This window comes from Eptatretus burgeri, chromosome 8 (genome assembly GCF_056783735.1).
Source record: "Eptatretus burgeri isolate ZD-2024b chromosome 8, Ebu_testis_v1, whole genome shotgun sequence".
Classification (NCBI taxonomy): Eukaryota; Metazoa; Chordata; class Myxini; order Myxiniformes; family Myxinidae; genus Eptatretus; species Eptatretus burgeri.
Window position 1 is genome coordinate 64,214,439 of NC_140968.1, and position 16,716 is coordinate 64,231,154.

At 42.6% G+C, this 16,716-nt stretch overlaps 1 protein-coding gene across 2 annotated transcripts in view; it reads left to right on the forward strand.

Moving 5' to 3' along the window:
* The first annotated feature begins 2,254 nt into the window (after positions 1-2,254).
* The window catches only part of LOC147021886 (aryl hydrocarbon receptor-like), a 170,409-nt gene continuing 155,947 nt past the window's right edge, over positions 2,255-16,716 (forward strand). Inside the window, exons 1-2 of one of the 2 annotated variants that reach the window (XM_085892311.1) lie at positions 2,255-2,996; positions 4,532-4,719. In XM_085892311.1, coding sequence (XP_085748437.1) covers positions 2,941-2,996; positions 4,532-4,719 — 244 coding nt within the window. In that variant the 5' untranslated portion in view covers positions 2,255-2,940. Of the gene's footprint in view, positions 2,997-3,943; positions 4,264-4,531; positions 4,720-16,716 lie in introns of those variants that run through there. The other variant, XM_085892310.1, reaches the window with a different exon arrangement.

Genomic DNA, 16,716 nt, shown 5'->3' on the forward strand with positions numbered 1-16,716 from the left:
AACTTCGTGTGGTTGCTTGAAGCAGTTGTTCTGATGGTGCGATCACTCTTGTTTGTCTGTCTGTGTGTGAGCAGGATGTCTCAAAAAGGTTGTGGATTGATTCAGACAAAACACAAAACTTGGTCGACAGGTTGGGTGTGTGACAAGGACAGATTGATTCGATTTTGGTGAAGATATGGATCCTGATACGATAATTTTAAAGTGAATCTTCACCTTTGGGAGATGGGGTCCAAAGCAATATGTAAAGGCACGCAGGATGTTTCAAAAAGTTATGGATGGATTATGACAAAACTTGATGGATGAATTGGGTAGGTTACAAGAACAAGCCAATTCGATTTTAGTTGAGGTCTGGCTTATCATTGTCTTTTAGCAGATCCACCCTATCGGTGGGCTACAAAATGTAAACTGTTCAGCCTGCCAGAGGTATGCGCTCTGCAGAGTGCTGTTTTAGTTACCTCCGCCACCGAAGGTGGATGGAGGTTGTGTTTTCACATTTGTCTGTTGCTCTGTCTGCCTGTGAACAGGATATCTGCCCACAAAAAAGTTGTGGATGGATTCGGAGGAAATTTCATGGACAGGTTGGGTGTGTAACAAAAACGAATTGATAAAATTTTGTTGATGATCTGGATCCGGACATTAGAGTTGTTTAATTATGCTTTTTTATGTGATTCTTCATCATTGAGAGAGAGATGAGGCCAAAAACGATATAAAGTATGATATCTTAAAAAAGTTGTGGACGACTTATGACAAAACGTGGCGGATGAGTTGGGTATGTGACAATAACAGGTTGATTTAGATTTTGTTTCAGGTCTGAATCCAGATCCGGCCTATTAGTGGGATGCAAAACATAAACTGTTCTGCCTGGCTGGGGTGTGCGCTCTCCCACGCGCCGTTGTTGTTTCAATCTGTTGTCAAAGTTTTCATTCGTTTTTCTCACCTTACGATTGCAAAGATGGAGCTGCATTGTCGATAGTTCAGTTCGAGCGACTTCAGGATAACTTTGGCTCGTAAGGTTTGCTCTTCACAAGGGATTATAAATGAGAGTGGAGAAGAGGAGATCAATTGGACATATGATGAAGATAATTGAAAGGATTTGATAAAGTATACTGGTGTTTTGGGTTTTTTTTGTTTTTTTTTTTCAAAGAGGATGTTGGGGTTGAGAGAAGGAGATAGAGAGTTTTGACTAAAGTTGAAAGGAATAATGGAGTATGACAGCCTTTTGTTTGTCAGTAGTGAGCATGTGTAACAGCACAAGAGGAAGGGTTGTGGGATATTAAGGACAGTAAATAAGTTCAAAAGGGAATTTGATAAGCATCTAGAGACAGAAAGACTAGGACTTCCACATAGATGGTGAGAAGTGCAGGCAGGTATCGTTATGTGTACTGCAGGGTTGTTCTTATATTCCTTATTTCAAGATGACACCTCACTCCTGATTGGGTGTTTTCCTTTCAAATGTGCTCATGTGTTTTGTTGCCATATCCTCATCCCAACCCCACAAAAGTATTAAGAGAGTACAGGCACCTCTCCCTCTGAGCTGACTAGTGTGGGTTCATTTCCTCGTGATTGGCTTTCAGATTCGATGCAAAACTACAGCCATGTGCCGCATACGAATGAATAGAATGAATCGTCAGACGTGCGTTCTCATTCCTTTTTAAGTGAACAATTGCTGCACAGGGATGAATGAAATGTCATACAGGACTCCTCCTTCGTTGTAAGTGAACGATTGTGATCTGACACGTGATGCGCTTGATGTGCGTCGGCATCGGGGTGGATGTACGACTCTGGCCACCCTCTTGTGTGATCGGTTGAAATTTTTTGGCCCACATCTTTTCAGCAAATGGCTGATTAGGCCTGACCTCTGACTGAAGATGATTTGGGAAGGAATTTTCAATTTATTCAGGGTACCCAGGATAACTCGCCTACTCTTTCGGAAGGACACCGTGGGATCGTTAACGTCCAGCAGCCAGCAAATGGGACGGATGCCCAGCTTAACGTCGATCCGAGGGACGGGACGCTCTGTGATGTAATTCCATTCCTGCTAAGCATCAATCCGATAGGTTGTAGTGAGGAATCGAACCCAGACTTGACATCTCAAAGGTAGTTGTGCGCTGCATCTGCACCATCCATACCGTCACACACCTGTAGTGAGCAGGGACCGAATCACCGGAATCACATCATTTCCGAGTCAGAGTTTCCACGTACTATGTTTATCACTGGCAAGTCTGGTTTTCATCAATAATTGGATGCTTTATTGAAACGGTGACGAAATACATGAGATGCCAACGACATTTCTTGCCGAGTCATTTGCCTCGTCAGCTATTTCTGACGTGACGAGCAAAATCACCTGTGACCCTGTTGGATTGAATTGAGTTTCAGATGTGAGTTTGCTGATTTTATTCCTCAATGGTTGTGAGCGATTATTGTCGTTGTAATAGTTGGTTTGTTTTTTGGTCGAATTCCCGCCGCTATGACATGAGCGCGCCCGAGCGCCTCCTGACGAGTGCGAGTGAGGGGAGGAGCAGCGAGTCGCTTAGCGCATGAAGGAGGCGCAACTTGCGTGTGCGCCTCCTGTCTCGGTACGATCGACAGTAGGAAGAAGCATTCACAGAAACTGACACCGACTGTATTGGAGAAGGAGCGAGAGGGAAACTGGCAGGCCGAGGATCGTGTGGAAGGCGCGCAGCCCATGGCTCCTCTTCTCGCTCGGTCACGTGTCCTCCGCCGCTGGTGCGTTTAAAGGCGCCTCCTCGTCAACAAACTCTTACGGACACAGTCGCTCCACGGATCGTCGTTTCCACCCTCCCCGGACCTCTATCGTCATCGCCGTCACCGACGAGGCGAGACGACGTCGCGCTGACACACCGACCATCTCCAGCGCGTCCCTAAGTGCTGCAGACCCCGGCGAAGCTCCTTGCTCGCCCTTCACAGGAGTGTGGCAGGATGAGCTCCCTGGGCCTTTACGCGGGCCGTCGCCGAAAGAAGCCAGCGCAGAGGAGGTAAACAGCCCTCTTATCGCCCCCTCCCACCTCTTTCCACTCGTACCTCACACTGACCTTTGCTGCGGTTAGTGCGCGCGGTATTTTTGTTTGTCCACACCATGCGCCTTGTCGCCAGACGGCCACCACAAGCGGCGCCCCCACATTATCTCTCGTAAATTTATTAATTATTTCTCCTTCTGAAGTCCTACACAAGCTTATTGCGTCATGTTTACTTATCTATGAGGGCGCTCATTTGGAAACATAAGTTGCGAAAGATTTACTCATTTTCGGGTGCGAAGAGTTCGGAGAAACAAAAAAAAATCTTAACCGCATATCATAAAATATTTGAATATTTGGGTGTGTGTGGGGGGAGGGGTGGGAGGGGGCAGGGTTTAATTGTTTGGGGGGGGGCAGGGTTTAATTGTTTGGGAGGGGGGGGTGAGGGTGTTCAGCGAGATTCACAATGTTTCCCGACGAGACAAAACAAGTAACCTCAAGCCATACTCGAGTTTCTAGATTTCATAACCCCTGGGGAAAAAATATTTTCTGTGATTCATTTTTCCTCTGCTTTTCATGGCGGTATTTTCAATCGATTGATATCCTGACTGTTGTTGATATCAGTTCCACGACATTCGGGGTTTCACTCCGACCGAAGCGCTGTGCCGAAGTTCAGTCTTCCTCAAAGGCGACCACAAAAAGAATTGCAACATTCTTTCCAAACAACTTGTAAAGTTTCCATCGTACACGTGCTCCGTTTGTTGATATTTTTCTTTCGTTCGAAATCCGAACATGTAGTTAAACATAAACTTGGTGGATAGTGCATAAACAGGTTACTACTACTACTACTACCACCACCACCACCACCACCACTACTACTACTACTACTACTACTACTACTACTACTACTACTACTACTACTACTACTACTACTACTCCTCGTGCTACTTTAACAGCCCCATTTCTTCCCACCTTTTTGGTGGGTCGGATAAAGAAAGTCTTTACCCCAAGTCTTTCACGAACCAGCTGTCCAGGCCAGGCATTCAGCTTCAGGTGGCAGGAAAATGTAATTTGTTCAACGTGCCGGTGAGAACTCGCCGACTCTTCACAAAATGGCACACTGGGGGGTTTTAACGTCCACCAACCAGCTAAGTTGATGGCTCCTCCGGCTTACCGGACTTCCACACACACCGATGCCTCGCCAATCATGCGAAACACCAGGATGGGAGTTTTATAGTCGGGTCAAGGTTCGAACCCAGGCTCGACGGCTCGGAGTGCGCACACCTATGTAAGCGATCTTGCCAACCCGGTGCATAAACGGATCGGCATTGTTGTATTTATTTCATTTTATGTTTGGGTTTTTTTTTTTGGTTGTTGCATTCTCTATATGTATGTATGCATGCTGGGGCAGGTTTGTTTTTGAATTTGGCAGCATTTCCAATTGGATAGCTTTAAAGGTATTTTTGCAAAGCTGGTTCACATTTGATGTTTTTATTTGGCACCAGAGCAGCCCAAGACCAAAGCTTATTATATTGTTCTGGTCCTCTTTCGTGCAGCATGAAGCTCGAAGCAAGCCAAAATGCAAAGTCTAACCCGTCCAAGCGACATCGTGACCGGCTCAACACCGAGATGGAACGCCTCGCCACCCTACTCCCATTTCCTCAAGATGTCATCTCTAAACTTGACAAACTCTCCATCCTGCGTCTCAGCGTTAGCTACCTGCGTGCCAAGAATTACTTTCACGGTGAGGATGTGTGCTGTGCTCACCAATAACATTGACAACATGGGGAAAGGGGAATAGCTGACAAACCGAAACGTCGGTTGTAACTGGCACATGTGTAGACAAACATTGGAAATCAATGCCATTAATTTTTTTTCAATAAGAGTGGTTACTGATGTAGTTTAAGTCATGATTTGTTCCCTCCGTCAGTTTTGAGTGCAAACTGCCAATAGGAGCAGAGCGGAGCGTCTGCCGAAAACCACACGATTGCTTCTCGCCATGCTCCAGGTGTAATTGGATCTCTCAGATGTGTGTCACAATTTGCCAAGCAGAAGCAGGGTTTCACTTTTTCTAAAAGGTGATCAAACATTTCCAGAGAGACAGTATAGCGTGCAGTCCGTGAAGTCTTTGGACTCTTCTCAACATAATTCCTGAAATATTTGGATATAATTATCTTGTAGTCCATCTGTGCAGCCATTTTTCATTCAAATTTCATGGAGATTGTTTTCTTTCTTTTTGTTTTATTTTTTTGTGAAAATTGTTCTTTCTTAATTAATTACCACGAGCCTTCTTAAACAATGCCGCAAATTTTTTTTTGGAAGTTTTTGGCCCTGAGAAGTCGGCGCACTACCATCTCACACAAAAGACAGAGTGAGAGCCTGAAGGAGATGACTGAAAGTCTGGAAATCATAGTATGGGTCAGTTTTAAATTTCAGTTATGAATAATCGTCTGGACAATCCTGACTCGACGACACAGGACGAAGCAAGTGGAGAGATGGCCTGATGGAAAAGTAGAGATGGGGACGATTGGCCCGTTACACCCAGTAAAACAAAATTGTTGTAAATTAATTATGTAATTGAAAAAAGAAAACAATGATATTGGTGTCTGAATTTTTGCATCAGGCCATGGAATTGCTGATCATCTCTCTTATATCTTGAGCTTTTGTCCCAGTCAAACGGTATTAACACTGAGCAGCATTTCCTTTTATAAACTGATGATGTGTGATTATATAATGCATCACAAAGCATTATATAATTGGGCTGGCAGGATGGCCAAGACTATAGAGGTACGCGCACACTCACCTCTCGGCTGTCCAGCATGAGTTCGAATCCCGACCCAGCTATGAACCGTCATGCCGGGGTTTCACAAGCAGGGTGATTCATCATTGTGTGTGCCGTCCCCTCAGATGGACGTTAAACGGGAATCCCGTCTGCTGACATTTGTTGGTGGACGTTCAGGATCCCATGGTGTCCTTCACAAAGAGTAGGCAAGCTATTGCCGGCACCATCAACAAATGACAAATTCCTGCCCTAACTAGTTGAACGTCATGCCTGGCCAGCCAGTTCGTGAGCTGGCCAGGCCTGATCCTCTCCTCCCCTGCTTTACCCAATAGGTCACTTTTGTATTTTATTATTTAATAGAATGACAAACATTAATGAATGTGATGGTTGAGTCTACAAGGCTCTTTGACATGATGTGATTTCATGACGAATTCAACATGGTAAAGGTGTTTTACGTTGGTCTATATGGTGTTCCCCAAGCTGAGCACATAGCAAGCAGGAAGCAGAGACTCCATGTTCAAGTCCCATTGCTATGAATTGATTTGTCCACCGTCTTCTACTGTCCATGTAATTCATGCTAAAGTGAGCCAAAAGTCTCCTCCTGTCCTTGTTCTGCACACGGTGTAATGTACAAGCTCGTGTGTGTTCAATCAGCGTGAGCAATAAACGAAACGATGTCTTTTCATATGAATTAATTATATTTAAATATACAGAACCCCAACTTCCGATGTATTGCTGAACCTTACCGTTCTGCCAAGTAGGAGACAAACAGAAATTGATGATTAGGTTTCGAACCCAGGCTCCACGACTTCGAGAGGTGAGTGTGCGTACCTCTCGGCCATCCGAACCTGATCTTCTTCTTGCGCATGGCAGCTTGACTGCCAGGTAGCTATCATTTTGTTGGGGGCACGACTGTGCCACTGACGCTGTGCCCTCATTACCAGTACACTGGTACTCATTTCACGGACCTCAGAAGGATGACAAGCTGGGTCAATCCAACCTGGTGTTAATTCAGCGGCCAGCAGGGCTCGAACTCAGGACCCTAAGATCCCAAGCCAGCTACCGTAACCACGAAGCAACAAATTGTTACAATTTTTCCAATTTAAATTAGTATTTTGAGAACCAAAATATTACCTTGGTATTAACGTTTAACAGAATAGTATTTCAGAATACAAAGGTGGGATTTGAATAATAAGTGTGCGGAGGGGTTGAGTGAGTGAGTGTGCAGTGGGTTGTATACAATTCACAAGAAAACTGCTTGTATATGCTGGTTTTATTTAAAAATGACTTCAACATATTAAACCTTCAAACCTCTCATCGCTGAAAACTAAAATATAAATATGCATTTCTCTTGTGTTTTTGTATTCCCTCCTCACTTTTAAGTTTCATGTTGGTCTGTATTTCTGTTTCTATCTTTTTGCATTATAATTTCTGGTCGTTTCTGATAACACAATACCATATGTAGTTGTTGATGCATTCTATTTTTAACAGCGATCTGGTAAGGAAAATTATTTCTAATCCAATCGCAGTCCCGTGTGTGTGTGTGTGTGCGTGCGCCTAGTGGGAGAACCTAGCCAGGGCAATACCTCACTTGGAGGGAGGAGTTCATATTAGTAATGGTGTCAACCCTGTGTGGACCTTATATTAATCGTAACTCGTGGGTATTGTGGTGGGATGGATGGTTGGGAGGGTTTGTCAGGAAATGTGAATTTCCAAAACAAAGGAGGCAGGTAGCATTGTGTGAACCTTGAATAATAATCTTAGTCTGTTTCAAATATGAATTTAGACTTTTGGCCAATCAGAGGTAATCTCGATTTTCTTTCAAATGTTTTATATGGATACAACAGGCACTTCATGGTTTCTATCCCTCGTTTAATATTAGCAGAATTCGATGCCAGCCCAACGACCCTTCTTAAAATGACACACAAATGCAGTTATGTCAACATGTGTTCATCTGTTGATCAGGTTTGGCCAGACTAAATTGTAGATTGAAGTCAGGAAAAACAATTGCTGGAAGGTGTTCTTAAAATCAGTAGATAAAATGTGGAAAGGAAAGATACACACAGGTATGCAAATATACCTGTGTGTGTCTCTTCCCAATTATTTTCTGCTTTTTTTTGTCATTATTGATAACTAGTTTCTGCGAAGAAAGGGAATACCTCTTTTGGGTTGGGGGGGGGTGGGGTGGTTGCCGTGATTGCCCCCCCCCGTAAAATCCCTCCACAGACCCCACCGCAGTGAGCAGCTTACACAACTCTGCAGTATCTGTGCCTTAGAAGTTTGGCCCTCTGGCGATCACAGCAGAAACAAGATTGCATTTATCTGACCAGTTTTGCCTGCCCTCCAGCATGTACAACTGCCTTTGATCAGTTCCAGTTAGTGCCAATGCAGTCGCCATTCAAAAAACAATTGAATGCCTATAATAGTGGGGTTGACCATCTCTGATCTGATCATGTTATCATGGAGAAAACATTTCTGCGACGAGCGTCCCTTTTGCATGTCGGTGGCCTCCCACGATGCATTTTATGAATTCACAACCTGTCGTGGAGCTCCCTCAGTTGTACATCGTGGCGGATGATATGCCCACTTTATCTCTTGCAGGAACACCTGAGAGACGTCTTAAATTGACACTTTGGTCAACTTAGATACTTCAGGGAGGCTCCTACTATCCTGCCCCTTGTAAAGACACTTGGATTCTTCTCCTGAAATTTTGAAGTGAATGGCCAATACCACATCAGTTCATGAAACGGAACTGAAAAGGAACGTTATGTGACCCATTGTAATTCTAAACAAGAGCCTGGTGTTGGCTTAGTGGTTAGGGTGGTGGCTTGGGATCCTAGGGTCCTGAGTTCAAGCCCTGTTGGGCCGCTGAATTAATACACCAGGAGGTTGACTCAGCCTGTCATCCTGAGGTCGGCAAAATGAGTACCAGTGCACTGGTAAGGGGGACATTGCATCAGCGGCATAGTTGCGTCCCAACCAATGATGCAACCAGCAGCCACAGGCTGCACTCGATAGAGACATTCTAAACACCTCACCAAAGCCGATGCTGAACATTCCACTGGGGAATGAACTGGGGGTCAAATAAAAATAATCGTTACATTATTCATGTACTCCCCCTCCTCCCCTCCCACCCCCCCATGTTGATCACACATACAAAGTTTCATTAAAAAAAAATTAAAATGTGCCCGTAATTGCCTTTTTCGTACTTCACCTTTTGACCTCGCCCCAGGAGGCAGGACCAAAAGTGGCACTGCTCTTTCACCTTTGTGCCATGTGTTGATCATAACTACCAAGTTTGGTGAAATTCTGCCCAATGGTTTTGGAAGAGATGGTGTGACGGACGGACAGACGGACAGACAGACGGACAGACGATGGAGCCGATTGCAATATCCCCACGTGTTTTTTTTTTCTTCAAAAAGCATGGTGAGAATAACTGTGTATTTGAGTAAATAAATTGTGCAGGAGGGAGTTAAGAAGTTTGTCAAAATATTTATTAATTTTTTTTTTCCATGTGGCACTTGGATAATCATTTCCAGCGTTATCATCCGTCAAGTGATAATCTCTACTCAAATGTCTCATGAATGAGATCTGATGAAATTATTCTCATCAGATTTCTATCGGACCGTGTGAGAAATGAGAAGTTTTTATGTATTTATTTTTTGGTAAGGGCTTGTCATTTTTAGCTCGCCTGTTCGAAGAACAGAGAGCTATAGCGATACCCCCGGCGTGAGCGTGAGCGTCAGCGTCAGCGTGAGCATGAAGATGTTAAAGTTTTTGATGCAAGTTATTTCCTTTCTAATGTTTTTATCTACCACACTATTTTTTACTGATTACAATATACAAATACATATATTGCTTTAAAATTATTTGGATCAGACCACTGCAATGCTTTATAAAAAATATTATTAGACTAGTCTTTTGAAAACAATAAATGTATAAACAGGCGAGCATTGGGTGGCTTTGACACCAATTCTCTGGTTATATGAGTCGTCACGAAACATTGTGAAAAAATACGATTAGCCTTCTTTGATATGTGATTCCATGATCAAATATCTTAACTTATCACAATGCAATGTCATCTATTTTATTTTTCAGTAATATTTAATTAACCGCAAAATAAAACTGACTGTTTACAGTTTTTATTCTGTACTCTTATACGAGCATGAAACAAGACCATGTATGTCAGCAACACGTAAGGTTTATCAGCATTACACAGACATTTGTAAACCATATCCTTTATGATATCGTCACCTTCAATGTTTTTCACAAAAGGCATATTTTACAGACATGCTGACCGATGCTATGTTTGGCCTATGGAAGGGGTAGGGAAGCACAGTCCACCTAATCTTTGTGGTGGACTCTGCATTCAGACTTGTGTAATGTCTGGCATTGTTGTAATGAAAAATCAGTTCTGCATTGTAGGTGTTAGAGTGGGTTCTCCTGATGCAGGTTTTCCATTTATTTAGTCTCTGATATAAGACTCTGAATCAGACTCGGTGGCATTATGGTTAGAGCATCCGGTCTGAGTCTGGGAGGTCGGTGTTTCATACCCCGGCCGAGTCATACCAAATACTAAAAATATATGGTACGTATTGCTTCCACGCTTGGCGCTCAGCATTTATAAGAATAGAGCACAGACAAATAACTCTGGGAAGGCAATGGCAAACCACCCAGTATAATCCTTGCCAAGAAACTGCTCAGCAGTACCAACACTCTGTACCAGTGTATGGTACATCAAATATAAAAAAAAAACATAGGGGAAATACCCCTGGGTGCTCACCTGCTAGCGGCTGGATAAGATAACCAGGGAACGACCGGTACCGGTAGGCGTGGATGACCCACAAATATGTAATGGAGAAGAAATTAAGTACCTGTGGAATTTTTTTTAATGCCGTGAACAAACTTTGGTCCATCATGGGTGATAAAGGTTGTGGTCAAGTTTCATCAAAATTGTGTGTGTGGTTTCAGAGAAGAAAGCAAATATCTCTTTGGGGGGAATCCCGCCCCCCCCGCCCCAATAGACACCTTCAGACCCTGATTAAAAAAAAAATAATGCTGTGAACAATCTTTGGTACAACACGGTTGATGAACGTTGTGGTCAAGTTTCATCAAAACGGTGTGTGTAGTTATGGAGAAGAAAGCAGATACAGCACATATTTTGGGGGGCAACCCCCCTTACATCTCCTTAGAGCCCGATTTTTCTCATGTCATGAAGAAAATTTGTACACCATGGGTCATGAGGGCTGTTGTGAAATTTCATCGGAATTGTGTGCGTCGTTTCTGAGAATAAAGCAACTACATATTTTGGGGGGAAACCTCCCTTACACTCCCTTCGAGCCCGATTTTTCTAATGTCATGAACAAACTTTGGTACACCATGGGTGATGAAGGTTGTGGTCGAGTTTCATCGGAATTGTGTGTGTCGTTTCTGAGAAGAAAGTAAATATCTCTTTGGGGGGCAAACCCCCTGTAAAGCCCCTCCATAGACCACCTCAGAACACGATATTTTTATTTTTTATTTTTTTTGTTCTGATATTTTTGAACCTCAGAACACGATACAAACTTTGGTACATACACGGTGATGAACGTTGTGGTAAAGTTTCATCAAAATACATTCATTCAAAGTGGATCTATTGGGGTGGGTGTGGGGGGGGGGAGGTATTGACCCCCAAAATAGGTGTTTGCTTTCTTCTCAGAAACTCCACAAGCAATGCTTATGAAACATGACCACAACCTGCATCACCTGTTCACGGCAATAAAAAAGTTGGGGTCTAAGTGGGTTTTGGTGGGAGGGGGGTGTGGGGGGGGGGTTGACACCCAAAATAGGTATTTGCTCTCTTCAAAAACTACACGCACAATTTCGATTAATCTTGACCACAAGCTTCATCACCGATGATGTACCAAAGTTTATTCACGGCATTAAAAAATAAATCATAGGTATGTACTTTCTTCTCCTTTACATATTTTGTGGGTCATGCACGCCTACCAGTGGTTCCCTGGTTTGTTATCCTGACACTACCAGGTGAATGCCCAGGGGTATTGCCCCTATATTTCTTGGTGAAGATGAAGTAGTGAACCAACATTTTTTTTGTGTGTGTGTGTTCATGATTGAGGCTAATGGAAGAGCGAGATGACAGATGGTAGAAAGACAACAAATGGACAGTGGGACAGGAGGGCAGTGCAGCTAGAGTTGGACTCAACAATCAAGGGAATCGATAAGCAGGAAAAGGGGAGAGATGGGAGGGCAGGGAACACAGTAACCTGCAAATGTAGTAAGGCATGAGTGTTAGCTAAATTCCTCATTTTAAACTTTCTGCTGTTGTTGCTCATAACTGCCATTTCAATGACAACCTTACGGCTTCATCCGTCATGATTTCATGAAAACAGCAGGCTAATGGCTGAATGTTTATCATTTGCAACAGCCACAGTTTTCATCTTGCACAATAAAACATTTGCTTTGTTTCATGTGGGAATCATTGCTTTGTAGGTGACACTCAAAATACACCTGGTTGTACTTAAATTGTGACGAGTTTTATACTTCATTGATTGTAACTGATTGTGGCACAACTGACAGCATACTTCATGATGCAGTGCCTGCATATAACAGCAGTTTTAGTCAGATAAGTGAGTGGAACAACCGCCACACGTAGAACACTGGAGCATTGTTGATGGCGCGTCATTGCAAATCCCCATGCTTCTCACCTAAACCAAAGTTGAAAGTTTGAAAAAGTTCCACCAGAAATGATCCAATATCAAATTTTAAGTTATAAATGTTTTTCCCCGTTTTAATCCCTGTGACTCGAAGTCACCACCCTCTGGAGCATGAGCTCAGTGTCGATTCCAATTTTTTTTTTTTTTTTTTTTTTTTACATATTTACAAAGAACAGGTGAGGACCAGTGTAGGCCCATTGAGGAATAGCACCGGGAGAGTGTTTAGTGATGAACGTAAGATGGCAGGCTTATTAAACAGGCATTTTTCTTCAACTTTTACACAAGAACAGTCAGGAGAATTGCCAGTAGGAGGTATCTATCAAGGAGGTGAGGAAGGGCTTTTACAGAAGATCCAGGTTGGAGTGAAGGAAGTAAAGAAACAGCGAGGTAATCTACGAGGAGATAAGGCTCCGGATCCAGATAATATGCACCCAACAGTATTAAGGGACGTGGCTGAGCAGGTAAACGAGATGTTAACCGATATTTTCAATAGTTCCCTGTAGTCAGGACAGGTAACAATTTGTTAAGATTCGAGAGTAGCAAATGTAACACCACTATTAAAGAAAGGATCCAGAGAAGAATTGGGAAACTATAGACCTGTTAGTTTGACTTCAGTTGTGGGGAAGGTGTTGAAGACACTAATTAAGGACCAGATGAGAAACCATTTCAACAAACACAAGCTAATTAAAGGTAGTCAGCATGGGTTTACCAAAGGTAGTCCCTGTTTAATAAATCTTTCAGAGTTAAATAAGGCAGTGTCCGATTGGGTGGATGAGGGAATGGCAGTGGAGAGTGTATATCTAGACTTTAAGAAGGCATTTGATAAGGTACCACATCGGAAGTTGTTAGCCAAAGTGAGGGCTTGTGGAGTGGCTGGTAAGGTAGCTAATTGGATTGCAAACTGGCTCAGTGGTAGGAAGCAATGAGTGGCTGTGAGTGAAAGGATGTCTTGCTGGGATGATGTAAGTAGCGGGGTGCCTCGGGGATCAGTACTCGGACCATTACTAGTCATCATTTACATCAATGGTTTGGATAATGGGGTGAAGAGTAAGATTTCCAAATTTGCAGATGACACAAAGCTTGGAGGTAAGGTGGATAGCAGAGGGGGTGGTGATCAGATTCAGGAAAGTATTGATACTTGCATAGATTGGGCAAAAGATTGGCAGATGGAACTTAATCTGAGCAAGTGTAAGGTGTTGGGGATGGAAAAGAATAATGAAAATAGAGATTACAGGATGCAAGGGGTAATTTTGGAGCACGTCACACAGGAGAAGGATCTGGGGATGGGAATAGATATGGGAGGTAAGCAGGAAGCACAGTGTGAGGCAGCTATCGGGAGAGCAAATCGCGTTTTATGTTGAATTTGGAGGGGGATGAATTATAAATCAAGAGGTGGTGTTAACATTGTACAGGAATTTAATCAGGACACATTTAGAATATTGTGTGCAGTTCTGGTCATCACAATTCGAGAAAGACATAGATGCCAAAGAGAGGGTTCAGCGCAGGGCTACTAGATTGATTCCAGGCCGAGCTAGACTTAGCTATGAGGAGCGATTGAAGGAGACAAGGCTTAATACACGAGAAAGGAGGTGGTTATGAGGAGATATGATCGAGATGTTTAAGATAATGAAAGGTGTTTAAGATAATTTAAGACAACTCAAGCCTGGTGTTGGCGCAGTGGTTAGGGCAGCGGCTTGGGATCCAAGAGGTCCTGAGTTCAAGCCCCGTTGGGCCACTGAATTAATACACCAGGGGGTTGACTCAGCCTGTCATCCTTCCGAGGTCGGCGAAATGAGTACCAGTATACTGGGCTGGTGTATACCCCGGTTAAAATAAGTGTACCTTATCCCTGTGTCGTAAGAGGCGACCAGGGTTGCGTCAGGAAGGGCATCCGGCGTAAAACATGTGCCAAATCACTATGCGGATCATACGGATGATCCATTGTGGCGACCCCTAACGGGAGCAGCTGAAAGAAGAAGAAGAGAGGAGTTTAAGATAATGAAAGGTAGCGATAAAATAAGTGCAGATGGATTATTCAACAGAGTAGACAGTGATAGGACCAGGGGCAATAGCTTGCGAGCAAAGAAGAGGAGAGTTAAGATGGTAGCAAGGCATGGGTCTTTTACTCAGAGAGTAGTTAATGCATGGAATGGCCTCCCTGGAAAGGTCGTGGCAGCAGAAAAAGTAGATTATTTTACTTTACTTATTAGAAAGTACTTTACTTGTTGGAAAAACTAGCTTAAGTTTAAATTAGAATTAGATAGATACCTGTAAGTTATGGAGATAGAGGGGTATAAGGGATGTTGATATGACTTTTCGGTAGTTTGAAGATTGATGGGTGATTGTGTGCACATGTACAGAATGCTGTTGCTGAGGGTCTTGTCAATAGGGGTTGTGTGGTTGATGTCGTGTGTTTTTAACCAAGCCCATGCCCCCTCCCCTGAGGGGAAGAAAATAAAAAAATTAAAATGCAAAAACTACACAAACTACAAAAGAAAAGAAAAAACAAAACAAAAAAACAAAACAATCCCCAAAAAACAAACAAACAAACACTTTTTTTTTTCATTTCATTCATTCAAAACATTTTTTTGCATTTTCTTCCCTGGATCTTGTGTCGATTTGTTCGTGTGGTGTTCACGCATGCATGATGTGCTAAATGGCCTCCACCTGTGTTGGATTTCGTTGTTTCCTTGTTTCATGCATCCCCCAATGTTGATTGCAAATACAAAGTTTAATTTATAAATGTTTTGAAATGTGCCCGTAATTGCATTTTTCAGTATGTGACCTTTCGACTCCAACCCAGAGGGTGGGGCCAAAAATGATACTGCTCTTTCAGCTCTGTGCCATGCGGTGGTCATAACTGCCATGTTTGGTAAATTTCTGCACAACCGTTGTGGAGGAGATAGCATGGCAGACAGACAGACAGACAGACAGACAGACAGACAGACAGAGTTATTTTTCAAAAACCATAGAGATAATAATTAAACTATCTAAGATGATTGTTAAAAAGCTTGTAATGCTTTGAATATTTTCTGCTAAGTTGCAAATGTGTTTTTTTTTTATGTACACATGCATGTATGAGGGATTTTAGCTGATCACCTTCTCCCACCCCATCCCTCCCACCAAACTGGTGCACCATATACACATTGGCCTTAACTCACACCCCTGTTGAACATATGTACTTGAACTTGATAGCGTCCACAATATAGTGCTTCACTGTTTGAATGTATTCTGCAATTATTAATGCTCATGCATAATAAATATTAATGAACGTCAATATCAATGGCCCAAATAACATCCCAAAGGCCAAATAACTCGAAAACCTTGGATAGCCATGCCTAATTGATAAAGATGGAGTGAGAGTCGAGGTATCCTGACTGATGAAATATTATTTTTTCTCCCCCCCCCCTCCCCAGAAAACTATTATAGTAGGTAATTATTCTAAAAAAAGATATAACTTCACAAGAACACCAAAAATAGATATTCATACCAGAGATAGAGATGGCAATGAATAAGTGTCATATCTGGCATTGTGACAAAATAGAAATGCTAATAAAACTCTTCCTGCAAGTGATATCCATGAATATTAAAGTAAGTGATATCAATGTATACATTATATTTTTTATGAAAAGCAATCAAATTTTACCTTGTCTCACGTCTCAAATTATCTTGTCTCACGATCCCTCTTGTCTCACGTTTATCTTGTCTCAAATTTTATCTTGTCTTAAGGCACTCACGTGGAAAATTTAATGGGCCATAAGCAGCACCGCGGTGCTGAATTTTGTGTTTGAGTCGGTGACGTGTGACTACAATGTGATAAACCTCAATGGCATTCTTTTCAGTGACGAATGTCATGTGCACCTCAATGGAACGAACAAAATTGTCATTTTGGGGAAATGGAAAAACCTGTTTCTTTATTTTTCTGAATTACCTCTACGGCAGTGACACGACTAATTTCAACTGTTTCACATAAAACACTCAATGGCAATTGAAAAAATTGCCACCAGTCTTCACATGCATGCAGAAAAGTGCATGGTGACAATTTGAATATACATTATAACAAAATATTTCCTTGTATGCTTCTTGATATATTGGTGTATTCTGTTAATTTCTACCTTTGGTAATAATTTCAGTCATACTTTCCCTCCATGGCTTCAAGCAGGCATACAATGACATCTCATGTCAGAGATCCCTACCCATGATCTTTTCTATCTCCAATAAACCTACTCAAGCTAACTCTAATTGC